At 36.9% G+C, this 17,979-nt stretch overlaps 1 protein-coding gene across 1 annotated transcript; it reads right to left on the reverse strand.

The window, feature by feature from the left end:
• Window positions 1-515: 515 nt before the first annotated feature.
• Window positions 516-1,729, reverse strand: LOC116862864 (ADP-ribosylation factor-like protein 14). Its single transcript, XM_032850295.1, has one exon. The coding sequence runs from the start codon at window positions 1,727-1,729 to the stop codon at window positions 1,145-1,147; it is 585 nt and encodes a 194-aa protein (XP_032706186.1). The 3' UTR covers window positions 516-1,144.
• Between the last annotated feature and the right edge of the window lie 16,250 nt (window positions 1,730-17,979).

A 17,979-nucleotide genomic window follows, 5' to 3' on the forward strand; every position in this document is an offset into this window, starting at 1 on the left:
TCTAGCCCAAATGAGCTTTATTAGAGGTTGGGCAGGAAGAAAGTGTCATTTGTTAGTACCAGGACCTCCCTGGGATTTCTGAGCCTCTCAGGGGAATTTCAGTTCAAACCCCAATTCCTTTTCTCCTCCCCTATAATGGTTCTTCAGGGTCTTCTAGTGGCGGGAACTTCCAGTGACTAACCGCCACCTTAATGGGTCCCTAGGAGCTGGGGACCATCTTAAAAACTACCTCCTGCATGAAACACTTCCTGTTTTCCCAGGTCAGAAAGAGTCACTCATGTTATAGCACATACTTATCGCCCTATTCTAGCTATTAGCTTTATGTTGTTTCCTCCTGTGAATTGCAAAGTCTCTTGAGTTTAAAGTCTGGCTCTGGTTCCTTTTTGATCAGCGCTGTGAGCTGTACATATATTGCCAAGTACTGACTATTCTATTGAATTCTATGTAAGCCCATCTTGGGCCTATAACCTCAAGCTGAGTAAAACCCAGACCTCACCCTAAACTCTAAAGTGCTAGCTAGCCTGACCCCCAGAACTTTAAGAGATAAACATCTTCCTATGTTTCTGGGCAATTAATAGCCTGAAGTTCCTTGTTTGACTCACTGTCAGAAGTTCCCACCAATATATTTCTAAGAGTTTGCAGGAATCCAGAAAAAGTCTTCATTTAAGTCATAGGGATTTACAAGATGTTAACATCAAACTTTTTCCTCTCCATAATTTAAAGTTCTATTTTTTACTAACTATTCCACAGGAGTGTGATGGAAATTCAATACTGTAACAGCTGGAAACCATCTGAAAGAATTCTGACTCTATTAGCAGTTTACTTAAACTTTGTTCTAGTCATCATATAAAAACAATAAAGCAATAATTTATTTGGTCCCAAACACGATTATTCTGATTCATACATAAATCCAACATATACAAAATTGTAAAATTTTCATTCTCAACTATCATTACCACATAGTTAACTAAAGTGCCTGGCCAAAAATAATATTGTCTAGATATTATTCTATGTTTTAGCTGAATTTAGGTGAAATAACATCTTAGGACAAGTTTGCTAACTCAGCAACTTGCTTTTCTCATTTGGCATCGAAAAAAAGTTACCCTTTCAACTTCACCAGTATGTCACTGCTTGGATCTCAGTTCTACCTAAAGAATGCTAAAGTGTCTCCTCTTGATTTCATGTGGCTTTTCACAAATTCAGTCAGTTTCCTGAACCCGTCCATCAGTCCATCCCCAGTGATGGCACAGCAGGGCTGAACATTCCAGTTCTGGTCACTGCAGAGCTGCTTCATTCTGAACATTCTGGTGATGTCCTGCCATCTGGTGATGGCAGTCAGAGCTCCAGGCACATCCTGTTTGTTGGCTAACAGGACAACAGGCACATTTTTAATGAGTTCATTCTTCAAAATGGGCTTCAGCTCTCTCCTGGAGTCTTCCAGTTGCTGCTTGTCCGTACTATCCACAACATACATCAGCCCATCGGTGTTCTCACTGTAATATTCCCACACAGTTCTCATTTTCTCCTGTCCTCCAACATCCCAGACTGTGAGTGAAAAACTCTTTTCCAACTCGATCATCTCCACGTTGAAACCTATTGTTGGGACGGTCGTAATATCCTTAGCAAACTTTAATTTGTAAAGGAGCGTAGACTTCCCAGCTGAGTCAAGTCCCAGAAGAAGAATCCGGGCTTGCTTGGTTTTGGGGTTTTTAGAACTCAGTAGACCCATTTTAGGGTGTTTTTTTTTTTTTTCCCTCCTTTCAAAGACCTTTTCTTTTGGCCAGGGAGAATGTTTGCTCTCCAGGTCTTGTCTGAAAATAATAAGAGGAAAGAAGATAGCAGACGCTTCATGTTCTGTTTTAAAACTGGGAATCTGTGTGCCTTTATGTTGCAGCTTATTGACCTCATTATAGGCAAACAATGTTTTATTTGCAGTCCCAGCCAATCCTAAGGAATCTGGTATGAGTCAGCAGCCAGTGTTACAGTCGCTCGAAGGGGAAATTCTTTGTGAGTGAGTAGGACGTAGGAGGGCCTGGGTGGGTGATGCCACAGCTTGCTCTCTTCCAGATACTGGAAATTTAGAGGTAACCAAAGGTTTACAGGAACATGGTTTGGTAGTAGAATAAAAACTTAACGTTACAAGTGGTTTATAGAACTTCTCTAATTATTATACTGAACATTTATCTTATTCCATTTGTAAATGAGTAACCAGAGTTCTGAAGTCATGAAGGGAGAGTTTATCTCAGCGCCTGAAGTACCTTTAGTTCTCTTCTCCGGTCCAGATTATTCAGTAGGACACTTTAACCCACCCAAGGATAGGTGAACCTTACTCCCATAATATACAGAAACACTTCTCTATTCTTCTAGAAAATTACAACTATTCACAAGACCAAATATACAGGGATAGAAGGGGAGTTTGTAACACAAACACTTTTGAAATTAAGCAGTCTGATTAAAGGTGGTAAATTGAGTACATTTATTTATCTTCTTTCCTCAAGACTCCACCAAAATGATGGTAAAGGAATAAAAAGAACATATAAACCCATAACAAGAGCAGGAGAATCCATCAAAGGGTGAGAGATTTCAACAAAATTCTGCAAGATGGAATATAGATGGAAGATGAGTAGTGTTAACAAAATTCAGCTGAGTAAATTTGAAGATCTGATTGGCTTTATTAAGTGATTCATGAATTGGGCAGCCTCCCATCTACCAAATAAGGGGAGTTTCAAGGAGTTTTACAAAATGGAAGCTTTCTATGGAAAGGAGGATGGGATAGGGATGGGCAAAATGGGTATAGGGAATGGGAGATAGAGGCTTCCTATTACGGAATGAATAAGTTACAGGAATAAAAGGCACAGCATAGAGAATATAGTCAATGATATCACAATAGCGTTGTATGAGGATAGATGGTAGCCACACTTGTGAGCATATTATAATGGATAGAACTGTTGATTCACTATGCTGTACACCTGAAACTCATGTAACATTGCGTATTAACTCTACTTCAATTAAAAAAAAAATGAAAAGAAAGGAGAATGGGGCAAGAAAGTTATTAGCAAAAGAGAACAAAGGATCCGTTTCAGGCTAAGTTGCCCTCCCTTAAGAAGGGAAGGGGACATTTTTAAGTGGATTATTTAATTTTCCTTTGGGGAATGGAGAGGGCCTGTGTGACAAATTACATCATTGGTGCTGTTCAGAAAATTTCTGATTGACAGGTTAAGATCTATTTCTGGGGGAGGTTGAATCTGCAGTTAGGTTAGGTATTAAGCCCCAGTTTGGTGACTCAGCCTGGCCCAAGTGATGCCTATTTGGGGCCTGTGGTTTTCATTTTACAGTGGTAACTAATGCAACAGGATAAAACTGAACCTTGGAATGTTGATACACAGGATACAGATGGAAGGATGGAAATGAGGGACTAAAAACAGCAGGGTTTAAACATCTGAATAAAGAACCCCCCAACAAACAAATAAATAAATAAATACATAAAACCACATGTACACACACCTCTGCTGACTGACCATTCAGCAACAAGATATTATTCCAGGCCAAAAAAAAAAAAAAAAAATTTAAAGAGCGATATCAGAAAAAAGACCTCCAGGTTTTGAGACATCATAATGTCTAACTTAGTATTTAATTAATTATAGCCAACCTCACAGTTGGCAAACATTGCTCATGTATACAGAATGCCCAATCAGCTTTTCAGTGCACAGAGGTTCCCATACTTAATACATAGGATGCCTTCAATATAATGAGAGAAAGACCAAAAAATTTTTAAAAGGCTTTATAGAAGTTTAAACAGGGGTAATGCAGAGATTTGAAAATATTTCCATAGAGATTTGAAAAGGTATTGCATCCATAAAATAAGACAAAGATGCTATTCAAAAGCCTACTCAAAAAACAAAATAGAACTCTTGAAAAACAAATACATGATTTCCAAAATTTGAACAGATCAATAATAGGTTGGAAGAAGATCTTTCAGAAAGTAGAAGATAGAAAATATGAAGAATAAAGAGATATAGAGATCAATCCAGACATTTTATTTATTTGTTTTTAAAGATTTTATTTATTTGAGAGAAAGGGCATGTAAGAGGAGGGTCAGAGGGAAAGGGAGAGGGATAAGCAGACTACACACTGAGCCCATTACTGGGCTCAGTCTCACCACTCTGGAGATCATGACATGATCCGAAACCAAGAGTCAGCCACTTTACTGACTGAGCCATCAAGCACCCCAATCCAGAAGTTTTAATATCTAACCTATATGACTTTATTCCAGAGAGAACAAAAATATGAAAAGCGAAATTATCAAAGAAACAATGTAAGGGCACCTGGGTGGCTCAGTGGGTTAAACCTCTGCCTTCGGCTCAGGTCATGATCTCAGGGTCCTGGGATCGAGGCCCACATCAGGGGTCTCTGCTCGGTGGGGAGCCTGCTTTCCTCTCTCTCTCTCTGCCTGCCTCTCTGCTTACTTGTGATTTCTCTGTCAAATAAATAAATAAAGTCTTAAAAAAAAAAAAAAGAAACAATATAAGACTATTTCCAGAGCTAAAGAATAAATTCTCCAGATTGAAAAATCTTTCATCAATGTTTAGCAAGTTGATATTTAAAAGAGCTGTAATAAGGCCAATGAAATATAGGTTTTATTTTTACTAGAACTAAAATTTTATTTTTTAAAAGAAATTAAGTAGACTATTCTGGGTGTAGAAAGAACATTTACAAAGAAATTATTTAAACTTTTTAAAATTTTAAGTTTTTATTTTAATTCTAGTTAACATAGTGTTATATTAGTTTCAGGTATAGGATATAGTGATTTAAAAATTCCATACAACACCTGTTGCTCATCACAACAAGTGCATTCCTTAGTCCCCATCGCCTATTACACACCTCCCCCTACTCTCTCCCCTCTGGTAACCATCACTATGTTCTCTAAGTCTGTTCCATATGTTCACTATGTTCTCTATGTTCTCTAAGTCTGTTTCTTAATTTGTCTCTCTCTCCTTTTTTCCCCTTTGCTCATTTGTTTTGTTTCTTAAAATCCACATATGAGTGAAGTCATACAGTATTTTTCTCTGACTGGTTTATTTCCCTTAGCATTATACTCTCTAGCTCCATCCATATCTTTGCAAATAGCAAGATTTCATTCTTTTTTTATGGCTGAATAATATCCCAGTGTGTGTGTGTGTGTGTGTGTGTGTGTGGCACAACCTCTTTATCCATTCATCAATCGATGGACACTTGGGCTGCTTCCCTATCTTGGCTATTGTAAATAATGCTGTTATAAATATAGAAGTACATCTATAGATGTATATCTATAGAGGTATATCCCTTTGCATTAGTGGGGATTTGGGAGGGCAGCAAAGCAAAGTTTATTGAGCAATGGTAAAGTGATAGTACAAAGCTCCCAAAGAGGGAGGGGACCCAAAAGGGTTGCCACCAAAGTTTCTAAGTCTAGGGACTTTTTATGGGTTTATTGGTGGGCTGTTTTAATCTGATTAACCCTCCCTCCGCCTATCATCCAATCACTTATTTGTCTATCATATGGGAAAGGTGGAGACTCTTTCCGTGTAAAATCCTTTTAAGGGTGGCTTCCTCTTAAGGCAGGGCCCCTTGTTCCTGCCTGCCTGTCTTCCAACTAGCCATCATTCTCCTATCTGAAGAGATAACCCTAACTGCTGTTAGGGAAGAAAGGCAATGACTGATCGCAGCTACTTCCTGCTGGTCAGGGGTGTTGGATGAGGTGGCAGCCAGGATTCCTCTTGTCCTGCTCTATCAAGGGGTCTCTTTGTAGATGTCTGGTTTGACCTCCGCGTGAGGCTCCATCTGAACCACCACCTGGAATTTGAGGACCTTTCTTGGTTAGTTGTCCTTAATGATGGTGGAGATCCCTGACAAGCCCCTATAAATGTTACAAGATTTTTTCTGTCAGTGCCCACGGTGCTTGTTCACGCCGCTTCAAAGAATGAAGAGATTAAAGCAAAACAAAACAAAACAAAAAAGAATGAAGAGGTACTTCAGACAGAGTGGTGGGCAGCAAAGCAAGGTTTATTGAACAACAACAAAGTGAGAATACGAAGTTCCCAAAGAGGGAGGGGACCCGAGGGGATTGCCCGTGTTTTTGTATTCTTTAAGTAAATACCCAGTAGTGTGATTTCTGGATCATAACATAAATCTATTTTTAGCTTTTTTGAGGAACCTCCATATAGTGGCTGCACCAGTTTGGATTCCCACCAACAGTGTAGGAGGGTTCCCCTCTTTCCACAACCTCTTCAACATTTGTTGTTTCTTGCTTTGTCAATTTTGGCCGTTCTAACTGGTGTAAGGTGGTATCTCAATGTGGTTTTGAATTTCCCTGATGGCTAATGATGATGAACATTTTTTCATGTGTCTGTTAGCCATTTGTATGTCTTCTTTTGAGAAGTGTCTGGTCATGTCTTCTGCCAATTTTTTGACTTGACTATTTGTTTTTTGGGTGTTGAGTTTGAGAAGCTCTTTTTTTTAAATTTTTTTTATTAACATTTAATGTATTATTAGCCCCAGGGGAACAGGTCTGTGAATCGCCAGCAAAGTTCTTTTATAGATCTTGGATATCAGCCCTTTGTCTGTAGTGTCATTTGCAAATACCTTCTCCCGTTCCCTGGGTTGCCTCTCTGTTTTGTTGACTGTTTCCTTTGGTGTGCAGAAGCTTTTTATCTTGATGAAGTCCCAAAAGTTCATTTTTGCTTTTGTTTCCCTTCAATTTTTTTTTCATTAGACTTTGCTTTCCATCGGTAGCCCTCTTACCTCAAATAATGCAACCTGGGGCAAACAGCTGGTTTAAGGACATAGCTAAAATTAACTCCAGAATGAGAAATGTCAAGGTACAGATTAAATACTCTAGAAACACATCAGAGTACTTAGCTGGGTACAGGCTTAAAGCGTTATACTGTCTAAATTTAATTAGTTTATCACAGACTCTGAAATCAGACAGATTCCAGTTACAGTCACAACTGTACCTTTTTTTCCCTGTATAAATCTGAACACATTACTTCTCATTTTAATTTCTTCATCTGAAAATTGGGAAATAATAATATCTACCTCTCAGGGTTATTGTAAGTAATAAATGAGAAATAAGGCAGCCTAGTATGCCTAGTACATGATACATGGTACACACTCAATAAATGGTAACTGTTATTATTTTATTACTGGTCATAAAGATAACAGATAGGTTTATATTTGTTGGGCAAATGAGATTTATATTTAATAACTTTTTTGAGAGGGAGTATAAAATTGTATCTTGGCTCTGTGGGAAAAAGGACTATGCTCCATTACAAATGTCTGTGGGAAGGTTAATCTACGTGTCAACTTGACTGGGGTAAGGGATGCCCAGAAAGATGGCAAAACATTACTCTTGGTGTGTTTGTGAAAGTATTTCTGGAAGAGATTGGCATTTGAATATGTAAATGGAGTAAAGAAGGTTATCCTCAACCACACCATTGGGTATCATCCAATCCTTTGAGGGCTAATAGAAGAAAAATTCGAGGGAAAGGTGAATTTGTTCTCTGTGTGATTGAGGACATCCATCTTCTCTGGCCCTCAGACATCAGTAATCCTGGTTCTGAGGCCTGTTGACTCAGAGTGGGACTTATAGGATTGGCTCCCATGGTTCTCCAGCCTTTGGGTTTGGACTGGATGTATATCCCCTGCAGACTGCAGATCATGGGACTTAGCCTTTATCACATGAGTCACTATCTCATAATAAATCTCTTTCTACATATCCATATCTGTGTGTATTCATTTCTCTGGAGAACTCTGACTAATACAGACTATTACAAGTTTAAGAAGGGCATAGTATCCTATTTGTCATTCTCAGTTGCTGCTATCAGACACAACATGGTCCCTAGTCCTACAAACACTTATCCCCATAGTTGAGGCCTCTTGATCCTCTTTTATTTTTTAAAAGATTTTATTTATTTGAAATACAGAGAAGGCTTGAGTTTGGAAGAGAGGCAGAGAGAGAGGGTGAGGAATAAGCAGACCCCCCCCCACTGAGTCAGGAGCCCAGAGTGGTGCTCAATCCTAGGACCCCAAGATCATGACCTGAGCCTAAGTCAAACCCTTAACCAACTGAGCCACCCAGGTGCTCCTACTTGATCCTCTTTTGGAATCTAATTGTCTCAATCCCTATCTAAAACATCAAGTAGTTAAGCAGCTCCAATCCTCCTAAGGTCCATACAGAGTTATCCTAACCACTAACTTGGTCATACCATGGTATCCTAATTTTAACAATTAAACAATTGCCTTTTTAAATTTTATTTGTATTTGTATTTTTTTTTTTTTTTTAGCCTTTTGAAATAAGTCCTAGTCCCAGCTGTTAAACTCAAGTCTGTAACTCAGTTTCTTGCACTCCAGTCCCTTCCTAAAACAGGAACCCTGACTCACATTTGCCATATTTTTTCCCAAGCTAGCATCCTTAATGCTGAAATCTGACTTTCTGGACAAAGCCTTTGTTAATCATTGAAAATGTCTTCATTGTTGAGTATAGGCTTCTCATTATTGCCACTCCATATTCTCCATCAATTTTCTATCCAACTACATGTTGGACATCTTGCTCTATCAACCCTTTACTGAATACTTGCCAAGTCAAAAAGATACACATAAGTTTGTATGAAAATATTTGTAGAAATCTCAGTATGAAATGTAAATACCAAAAAGTAAGAAATACTTCAAATTCACAGATTATATGATGTGGCTTTCTCTTGAATTCAGTATGGAAATTTTTTACTTTTTAATTTCATGGGTTTACTTACAGAAATCAAATATATTCAGAAAATATCCTTTTGCCAGCAATTAGACAAATACTAATTGTCGTATGCCAAGTACTGTGCAAGTTATAGAGGGTAGCGAGCACAGAGGCGACTAAGAAGGTTAGTGGAACAATCTGTGATTCAGTCTTCAATCAAGGGAGCCTCCCCAGGGCGGCTGTATGGTGCTAAATCTGAGGCCCAGTGAGTCATGCTGGTTATCGGCAAAGAATAACCCGTTATCCTCCGGGAAGATTTGGGCCTTTCTTGTAGAGTTCAGATTGTGGGGGCCCATCATGGAAGCCACAGCTTTCACTTCCATCAAACTATTCCTTCTGTAGAGTGCTGCTTCCCTAAGAGTTTGGGCAGAAAGGGCCTGGAACAGAATCTCCATGCATTCTCTGTTTCAGCTGCACATGAGGACCATCAGCTCACAGAGGACAGGTGTCATAATCATGAAATGAAACTGGTCTTGAGCTACCAAGATTCTAAGTTTGTGTATTACTGTTGCACAGCCATGCTTGCTGGTTGACAGAGGGAGGCAGAGTAGATAAAGAATGTTCCCAGACCATGTAATACTGTGTAGCACCAAAAAGTAATGAGATAAGTGTCCATAGACTTAAAGGAAGAGCTTGCTAAAAGGTATTAAGGGGAAACAACAAATTCTAAAATAGTACAGTTGATGTAATATCACTTATGTTAACCCTGCCCCACAAAATAACAAACTACATGTTTCTCAGATATATGCATAGAAAATAATTCAGAAAGCTACACATAAAACCAATGAGTTTATCCTCCTCTGGAGCAGACTTGGTTAAAAGATTTTTGCTTTATCTTATTTAAAACTTTTTTTAAGATTTTATTTATTTATTTGACAGAGAGAAAGATCATAAGTTGGCAGAGAGGCAGGCAGAGAGAGAGGGGGAAGCAGGCTCGCTGCCGAGCAGAGAGCCTGATTCGGGGCTCGATCCCAGGACCCTGAGATCATGACCTGAGCCGAAGGCAGAGGCTTAACCCACTGAGCCACCCAGGTGCCCCTAAAACTTTTTTTAATTTAACAAAAATATGAAATATCACAGTCTGAAAGATTATATAATATATATGTGCATTTTAAAGAAGAACAGAAGTAAAAATTTAAAGGGTCACCAATGTCTCTCCCACACAGCTAAGGAAATAGAACATCACCAATATCATTGAATACCCCTAAATAATTACATTTCTCTCCTTCCCCAGAGATATAACCTTTAACCTGAACTAATGTTACTCATTCCTTGCTTTTGGTTTTACCTTTAACCTGAACTAATGTTACTCATTCCTTGCTTTTGGTTTTAGTCTTTAGTTTCTATAGAAAAAAATGTATAAGTAATATATAATTAGTAGTACTTATTATGTACTTCTAAGTAATATGTTATTACCTAAGTAATATTTACTGAGTAAAAAGATCTAAGTAATATATTACTAATATGTAAAAGTAACATATATAACTAAACAGTATATTATTTACTTTATTTTCTACTTCATTAATTTCTGCTATTTATTATTTTCCACAATTTGCTTTCTCTGCCTTGTCTCCTATTGCTTTTGTTTTTGTTTTTAATAATAGCTTATGGCAAATTCTCATTTGTTCTCAGTCTCATTATCAGTTTTTTCTTTTCCTTATATAAGCATTTAAGTCTGTAAATTTCCCCAAAGTATCATTTTATCTGCATGCCACACATTTTTTTTTAAATGTAGTTGTTGGGTTTTTTTTTGTTTTGTTTTGTTTTGTTTTTAGATTTAATTCATTTATTTGACAGAGAGAGGTCACAAGTAGGCAGAGAGGCAGGCAGAGAGAAAGGGGGAAGCAGGCTCCCTGCTGAGCAGAGAGCCCGATGTGGGGCTTGATCCCAGGACTCTGGGATCATGACCTGAGCCGAAGGCAGAGGCTTTAACCCACTGAGCCACCCAGGCGCCCCTGCCACACATTTTTTATTCATTGTTTTTATTAGTTGTTTTAAGTATTTCCTGACTTCCATTACACATTTTTTTCCTTTGATCCATCAATTATTTAGAAGTATTTTTCTAACTTTGCATAATACAGAAGTTTTAAATTCTTAAGATTTATTTATAGCTTAATTTCACTGTGGTAAAAAATACTGATTCTTGGACATTTATTGAGATGCTTTATGACCTAGTATGTAGTCACTTTTTGTAAATGTTCCATGTATGTTTGAAAAAAATATGTATTCTTTAAATTTTAAGTACACTGTTCTGTATCTCTATCTCTTAGGCCAGGTTTAATCATTGTCCATTCAGACCTTGTCTGCTTGATATATTGACCAAAGAGGGAGGACTAGTAAAATCTTGCCAACTAACGGTGATATGTCCATTTCTTCTCATACCTTTGATAATCTTTGCATTCTGTATGCTGAAGCAATTTTATTAAGTATTGACAAGTTTAGAATCTTATCTTGCTGGTAGATTGACCATGTTTTCAATTGCAATGACCTATTTGATCTCTATAATATTTTTTCTCTTGAGTTTGCCTATTTCTAATATAACCCCCTCAATTTCCTTTTTGTTAGTGTTTGCTTGTCCTACCTTTCAACCTTTCTGTGTTCTTATGGGGAGATCTATTTCTTTTTAATAATATAGAGTTAAACTTTTTTTCAAATTCTGTTTGACATTCTTAGTCTGGAGAATATAGTTTCTTGACATTGTATTTATCTACCATTTTATTTATATTTTGTTTATCCCACTTCAGTGTTTTTTCCCTTATCTTTGTTTCAATTAACTGTAATTTTTCTTCCCTTCCTTTTTTTCACCTCCACTGATTTGGATATTATGGAATCTAATTCAACTGCAGTAGGCAGAATTTAGAGAGCCTCCAAAATTCCCATCCCGTGGCTTATAATTCCCTTTCTATGAGTGCAGATGTGCCTGTGAATGTGATGTTACTCTCCTCATTAAATTATATGGCAAAGGTGAAGACGTTTTTAAAATATTAAGGTCTCATGTTAGTTGACTTTGAGTTGATCAAAAGGGAGATTATTCTGGATAGGTGTGGTCTAATCCGTAGAACCTTAAAAGAGACTGGGCCCTTCCTTAGAAGGGAAATTCGAAGCATTGGATTTGTCCTGCTGGCCTGGAAGAAAGCAGTCATGTTGTTAATGGCCTGTGAAGAGGGGTAACTTCTAGTAGCTGAGCTCTCAGGCCTATAACCACAAGAAACTGAATTCCCCTGATAATCTGAATGAGTTTGAAGAGGACCCTGACCTCCAGATGAGAATCCCAGCCTGGTCAGCACTTAGGACTGTGGCCTTGTGAGACCCTGAGCAGACAATTCAGGTATGCCATGCCTGGACTCCTGACCCATCAACCCATAGAAACTGTGAAATAGAAATGTACATTACTTTAGGCTGCTAAATTTGTGGGAATTTGCTGTGTAGCAATAGAAAATGAATACAATTGCCTTAGAAATCTTAACATTCATATTTAACATCTGAAGATAACCAATAACATTACCCATGTTTAGGAAAATACAAGGACCTTAGAGTGTTTTAATTCCTTTTTACCACTCTTTCATGATACATGCTATTGTTGTTTGGGTTTGTCTAGCTTGACTTATTTCTCCCTCAAAGCAAACATTGTCATTATTGCTTTATTCAGTAAATGCTTGCTTAGATTTATCCACATGTTTCCCGTGTTCTTTGCTCACCATTTCTTCTTATACTCAGGTTTTCTCCAGTGTTTATTTATCCTCATTCTTAAGTATAGTCTCTAGATCTTTAAAAAAGGGTTTGCTGTATAATAGCTCTCAATTTTTTTAGTCAGAAAAAATAACTTTATTTTAACCTCATGTTTGAAAGATTATTTTGCTGGATAATAGTATAGTTTGACATTTATCTTCCCTTGGTACATTAAATGTACCATTCCACCGTCTTCTGGCTCCATTCGTTGCTGTGGGAAAATCTCCTGTCAGTTTAAATATAGTTCCTTAACAGATACGTTATTTCTTTCTCTAAATGCTTCTAATATAGTCTCCTGACTTTTAGTATTCTGAAATCTCATTGTAATGTGTCTAGGTGATTTCTTTTTTTTATTTATTCTGTTTGTAGTTCTGTTTTCTGAATCTGTATGTTGGTGTTTCTCAACACCAAATAGAAAGAAGAAATTCTTTCCTCAGAATTCAAGAAATTTTCAGCCATTATCTCTTTTATAATTTCATCCTCTTTGTTGTCTTTTTCTGAATGTTATAATTTCTTCCTATTCATCATGAATTATCTCTTCAACTGTGCTTCTACGCCTGAATTTCTAATTTTACCTGAATTTCTAATTTTTTAAAAAGACTGTATTTATTTATTTGACAGACAGAGATCACAAGTAGGCAGAGAGGCAGGCAGAGAGAGGGGGAGGGCAGCTGGCTCCCTGCTGAGCAGAGAGCCTGACACGGGTCTTGATCCCTGGACCCAGAGATAATGACCTGAGCCAAAGGCAGAGGCTTAACCCACTGAGCCACCCAGATGCCCCCCGAATTTCTAATTTTAATTATTACATTTTTGATATATAGAACTTCTGTTGATTCTTTTTCAAGCCTGTGTGGTCAACTGACAATTTATAGTTTGACTTTCTTCCAGTAATCTTTTAAAATGTTTCTTTAAATATATTAAACATGCTTATATTTTATTCTGTACCAGATCATTTCATTATTTGAAGATTTTAATGTCTCACTCTGCAGTGTTTTCTACTATTGCCTTGTATATCTGAAGTCATATTTCTTGAAAATGTGTATGTGGAGTTGAATGTAATGACTGTTCTTTTATTTTATTTTAAAGATTTTTTTATTTGTTTATTTGACAGAGAGAGAGACATCACAAGTAGGCAGAGAGGCAGGCAGAGAGAGAGGGAAGCAGGCTCCCCACTGAGCAGAGAGCCTGATGCAGGGCTTGATCCCAGGACCCCGAGACCATGACCTGAGCTGAAAGCAGATGCTCAACCCACTGAGCCACCGGATGCCCCAATGACTGTTCTTTTGAAGAGGATTTGGCTTTATTTCCTTTAGCTATTGGTGGAATGTCACTAACTACATTTCTGACTTAGGGCTTTGAGGAATATATGGTTAATATGAATTTGGGTTCTAAACACATGTTAAAGTAGATTTATGATTAAGCCTTTTCCTCTTTGTTCAGCTCTGCCCAGAGCACAGATAAGATTTGCAAATATAGGGCGTTTGGGTGGCTCAGTTGTAAAGCATCTGCCTTCAGCTCTGGCTCCCTGCTCAGCAGGAAGCCTGCTTTTCCCTCTCCCACTCCCCCTGCTTGTATTCCCTCTCTCACTGTCTCTCTGTCAAATAACTAAATAACTAAATAAATAAATAAATAAAATCTTTTTTAAAAAGATTGGTAAATATAGGGGTGCTTGGATGACTCAGTTGGTTAAGCATCTGACTCGTGATTTTGGCTCAGGTAATGATCTCAGGGTCATTAGATGGATCCCCACATGGGTCTCAGCATGGAGCCTGCTTAAGATTTTTCTCTCTCCCTCTCTCTCTCTGCCCCTCCTCACCACCACATGCACCCACAGTCGTTCTCTAAAAAACAAAAACATAAAAAGATTGGCATATATCACCATTAATGCCCTCTGCTGGGTGGAATTTTTCTAGTTCGGCCACTGAGTCATCCTTGAAGTCTAATTCATTATAGTTTCCACCTTGGTTGGGGCTCAGGCTTTATGTTCAGCCCTGGTCCAGTGAGCCCATTAAAACTTTGGCTGGTGGCCAGTAGGGATCATATAAACACTCAGGGCTTCCTAACTCTACAGATTGTTGTTCTCTCCTTTTTTTCTGGCCTCTGAAAAAATCCCTTAATTTCTTACCAGCTCAGCCTCAGACAAACATACAAAAAATACTTATTGAGTTTTTGTTTGGTTGCTCTAATATTTTATACTGCATTTTTACATGTGCTATACTGGGAAAAGTTTTACTTAACACCTACTTCATTGTATTATCAGAAATTAAATTTTCAGTTAAATTTTATTTTAGAATTTTAGTTAAAAATACATTTAAAATATAATAAAATATTAGAAGAAAATATTGAAGAATGTGTTAACTTACAGATGGACTACTTAAGCTAAAACTGCAAAAAATTGTGATTCCTATAAAGAATTAATATTGATTAATATATTTAACTGTAAGAATTTAAAAATTTTGTATGAAAACAACATCTTAAACAAAATCAGAAGACCAAAAGAAGCTAGAAGAAAATATTAACAATGTATGATGAAAGATCCATATACATAATATATAACTAACCCATACAAATCAATAAAGAAGGCATACAGAATCAATTAGAAAATAAGCAATGGATATGAACACATAATTCAGAGAGGAGGATATACAATGCCAAAAAAGTATATAAAATTATGCTGAATGTTACTGGTCATCAGAGAAATCCATTTTAAACTAGTAAGATACCATTTTTCACCCATCAAATGATACTTTAAAAGATTGATAATATGTTAGACATATTCAATACCAGTGGGAGTACAAATTGATACAGGTTTGTTGGAGGGTAATTTGGCAATATATCTATCAAAATTTAAAATACAGTATTTTCAGGGAATTTTGATTCAGTGGTTAGAGGATATACTCATCCTCCTGCCCAAACCTCAATAATTAATCATGTTTTTGTATATATATATATATATATATATATATATATATATATATATATCAGTAAGTTAAAAAGTTCTGAACTTCAGGAGACAGCAGAAAAGTTTTTAGGAATGTCACTTTTTTTCCCCCTCAAGATAACATTAAGTGTTCAGGTAGTACCCACTCTGGTTTCTCACCACTCAGGTGGTAAGATTTTCCTTATTAACTGTTGAACTGTGTCCATGGAGCAGAGAGATTCAAATCTTGAGGTTTATCACCTTGGCTATAACCTGGTGACTCATTCTCTTGAGATGACTCACTTCCCCCCTTTTGAACAAGTGATCGACAATAATGATATCCAATAATAACATTTCCTTCCTCATTTGGAGTACTGAAGGCAGCGTCCTCTATTCATTAGCAGAGGTATTACAAAGTAGCAGGCATGCAAAAATCCTTAAGATACAATGCAAATGTATGGGAAAGGACTTAGAAGGACATTTTCCATACTGCTATGCAATGGAGGAAGATTGCCATAGTATGTTAAAGGGATGTTAAAGGACATCATATAGTCTGTCTATGGTCACATAATTTACATAAACTATCCCCTTAGACTGGAACAGCCTGAGTCTTGCTGTGCCATTCTACCCTAGTACAGTTTAGTAAGTCCATTTGGTTTACAAGTAATTACAAGTAATTATATGGCAAATGGCCAAGAAAGCCTCTTCCTCAGGATAGTCTCTAGCACCTACATATACCTTTAACTCAGCAAGTAATCCTCTAAGAATCTATCATAAAAAAAAATTTGTAGATGTGCCCGAAGAAGCAGGTATACAAGTTGATGTTCATTGCTTCATTGTTTATGACAGTGAAAAATTGCAAACAGCCTATATGATCATCAGTAGAGCAAAGATTAAATATATTTTATTTTTTTAAAGATTTAAATATATTTTAAATGCATTTTGGTTCATCTGTGCTATGGAATACTTTGCAGCAATTAAAAAAAGAAAGAGGGGCATGTATGTATAGTGACATAAAAGGACATCAACTTATTAAGTGAAAAAATGCAAGTAGTGAAATAGTACACAACAGCATAAAATCATAGACTAAATATATGTATTAATACATAATACCTATTAGCGCTAAAAATTAACATAAACACATATATCTATTTAATTATTTTCATTTAAATTCAATTAACATATAGTATTATTATTAGTTTCAGAGATAAAGTTTAATGATTCATCAGTTGCATATAATATCCAGTGTTCATTATATCAAGTACCCTCTAATACCCATCACCCAGTGGACCATCCACCCACCCACCTCCCCTGTAGCAACCCTCAGTTTGTTTCTTATATTTAAGAGCTTCTTATGGTTTGTCTCCCTCTCTGATTTTGTCTTATTTTATTTTTCTGTCCCTTCCCTTATGATCCTGTTTTGTTTCTTTAATTCCACATATAAGTGAAATCATGTGGTAATTGTCTTTCTCTGATTGATTTCTTTCGCTTAGCATAATACCCTCTGGTTCCATCCACGTTGTTGCAAATGGTAAATTCATCTATTTTAGAAGATACACATTGCATATATAAAAATGTATGGGAGAAGGTTTAGAAAGTTATTCCCACAGTACTACCCAATGAAGGGGATTACCATAGAGTGGCATTTAAATTTTCTTTGTATTATTTTATTATGTTACACCGAGGATATCTTCATGTAGTACTTGGGTAATTAAACAATTTTTAAAGGAATTTGTTTTTATAAAGAAGAGGAGAGGTTGGTTAAGATTAAAGGGGCTGGAGGAGGATGCTTGACCTGTGTCCAGGCCAGCAGAGAAAAGAGGTTTAGAGAAGCCTGAAGTGAGGATCTGATGGCAGAACTTGGAAGATTCATGAATTACATTTTGTTTCATTTCAAAAACTTTTATTATGCACCTATTATATGGTACCTATTGGGTAAGGAATATTCAGAGGGGAAACCTGTAATTCACTGCTCTCTAGAGGTTCACAGAGAAGTAAACAGACATTTCTAGGACAGTGAGAGCAATAAGACCTCATAGGCCTGGTGAATGAGAAAAGTACAAGGGGTGGAAGAACCCAGGATTATCCATCCAAGTGCAAGACTTGGCTTTCTGCTTCCCCCAGTGACCACCCTGACCCTGTGTGTGTTATGCGTGTTACATCAGGAATTTCAGGACTTCAAACAAAGTAGGATCTGTCCTGGGGTTGGGCAACAAGGTCTCCTCTACAGCTAACAAACCTTTCTGAGCTGTAATGATATGGACAGCAGGATTTTAGTCCTTTAACCACCTCTCTCCACCACTACCATGAGGTTTCTATGATACTTTAAATTCCTTTAAAAGAAAACAATACCTTTCATTATTAAATTGAAGATCTGAAAGTTTTAATGCAAGTGCTCTCTCAAAGCTATTCACAATAAAATATACATAACCAATCTGTGGGCAATAAATACAGAGCAAATTAATGAAAGACCAAATAAATGAAATCAGATCTTCCCAAGTTTTGACAGAATGAGAAAAGGAAAAAAAGCAACTCCTATAGCAGATTGATATTT

The sequence above is a fragment of the Lontra canadensis genome, unplaced genomic scaffold (assembly GCF_010015895.1).
Source record: "Lontra canadensis isolate GAN:19392208 unplaced genomic scaffold, GSC_riverotter_1.0 scaffold363, whole genome shotgun sequence".
NCBI classification, from domain to species: Eukaryota; Metazoa; Chordata; class Mammalia; order Carnivora; family Mustelidae; genus Lontra; species Lontra canadensis.